This window comes from Aureococcus anophagefferens (genome assembly GCF_000186865.1).
Source record: "Aureococcus anophagefferens unplaced genomic scaffold AURANscaffold_829, whole genome shotgun sequence".
Lineage (NCBI taxonomy): Eukaryota > Pelagophyceae > Pelagomonadales > Pelagomonadaceae > Aureococcus > Aureococcus anophagefferens.
Window position 1 is genome coordinate 1 of NW_008706109.1, and position 843 is coordinate 843.

Sequence of the window (843 nt, forward strand, 5' to 3'; positions counted from 1 at the left end):
TTGGGCGACCGCTGGTGGGCGACGGGCAGCAGGGGCGTACTCTCCTTGCGCCGCCGGCCGCCGAGCTCGACGTGGCGCGACGCGGCGCGCATGGCGATTGGTGCTATGCCGCTTGCGCAAGCCCACTTCACTTGCCCAGAGTCTTGGCCATGCTGGCACCACTGTAATGCTTAGTAGGGTTTTGTAAAATACGACTTTATTTCAGGATCGACGAGCTAGCGGCACCGCTCCGCCGAGCGCAGGGGTCGATCCGGGGACGTAAGGTCGTTCTGGGCCGCGCCCGCGCGTCGCGACCATGCTCGGAGTCTTTGCGCAGCTCGCGCACCGCTCGGCGGGGTCTGGCGGCGCGCGCCGAATTGACACCACGTCGCGTAGCTCGTCGATCCTGAAAATAAAGTCGTGTTTTAGAAAACCCTTGCAAGCATGAACTGCTCGCCAGTGCACGAGTGGCTACAGGCAGGTACATATAGAACGGTACTATACATAGAACGGTACCCTGGGGATTAAGAGTGCCCGGCGATGCTCCGATAGTCCCAGAACCTGCTGATTTTGCGCACACGCCGAGGCCGAGACAGGATGCGGCCCCCGACAAAAGAACCGCGCAGTTTGGCGCCGAGCGTGTTGAGTACCAGAGCCTCTCCTAGAGGCTCTCAATATCCTAACTAGGATAGGTAGCGGGAGGCCCTAGAGCCACTGGGTGGCACTGATGCTCGACGCGATCGGTGCCGTTGGACGTGCTTCTTTTGGCGGGGGGCGCACCTTGCCCCCGCCTCGGCGTGTGCACAAAATCAGCAGGTTTTGGGGCCATCGGATCATCGCCGGGCGCTCCATCCTCGAAAGACC

The 843-nt window shown here is 61.7% G+C and overlaps 1 protein-coding gene across 1 annotated transcript in view; it reads right to left on the reverse strand.

The window, feature by feature from the left end:
• Positions 1–404: 404 nt before the first annotated feature.
• AURANDRAFT_69048 (hypothetical protein) overlaps positions 405–843 on the reverse strand; it is a gene marked incomplete at both ends in the record, with an annotated part of 3,787 nt that continues 3,348 nt past the window's right edge. Inside the window, one exon of the mRNA XM_009044796.1 lies at positions 405–450. Within this exon, the coding sequence (XP_009043044.1) occupies positions 405–450 (46 nt within the window). The remainder of the gene's footprint in view (positions 451–843) is intronic.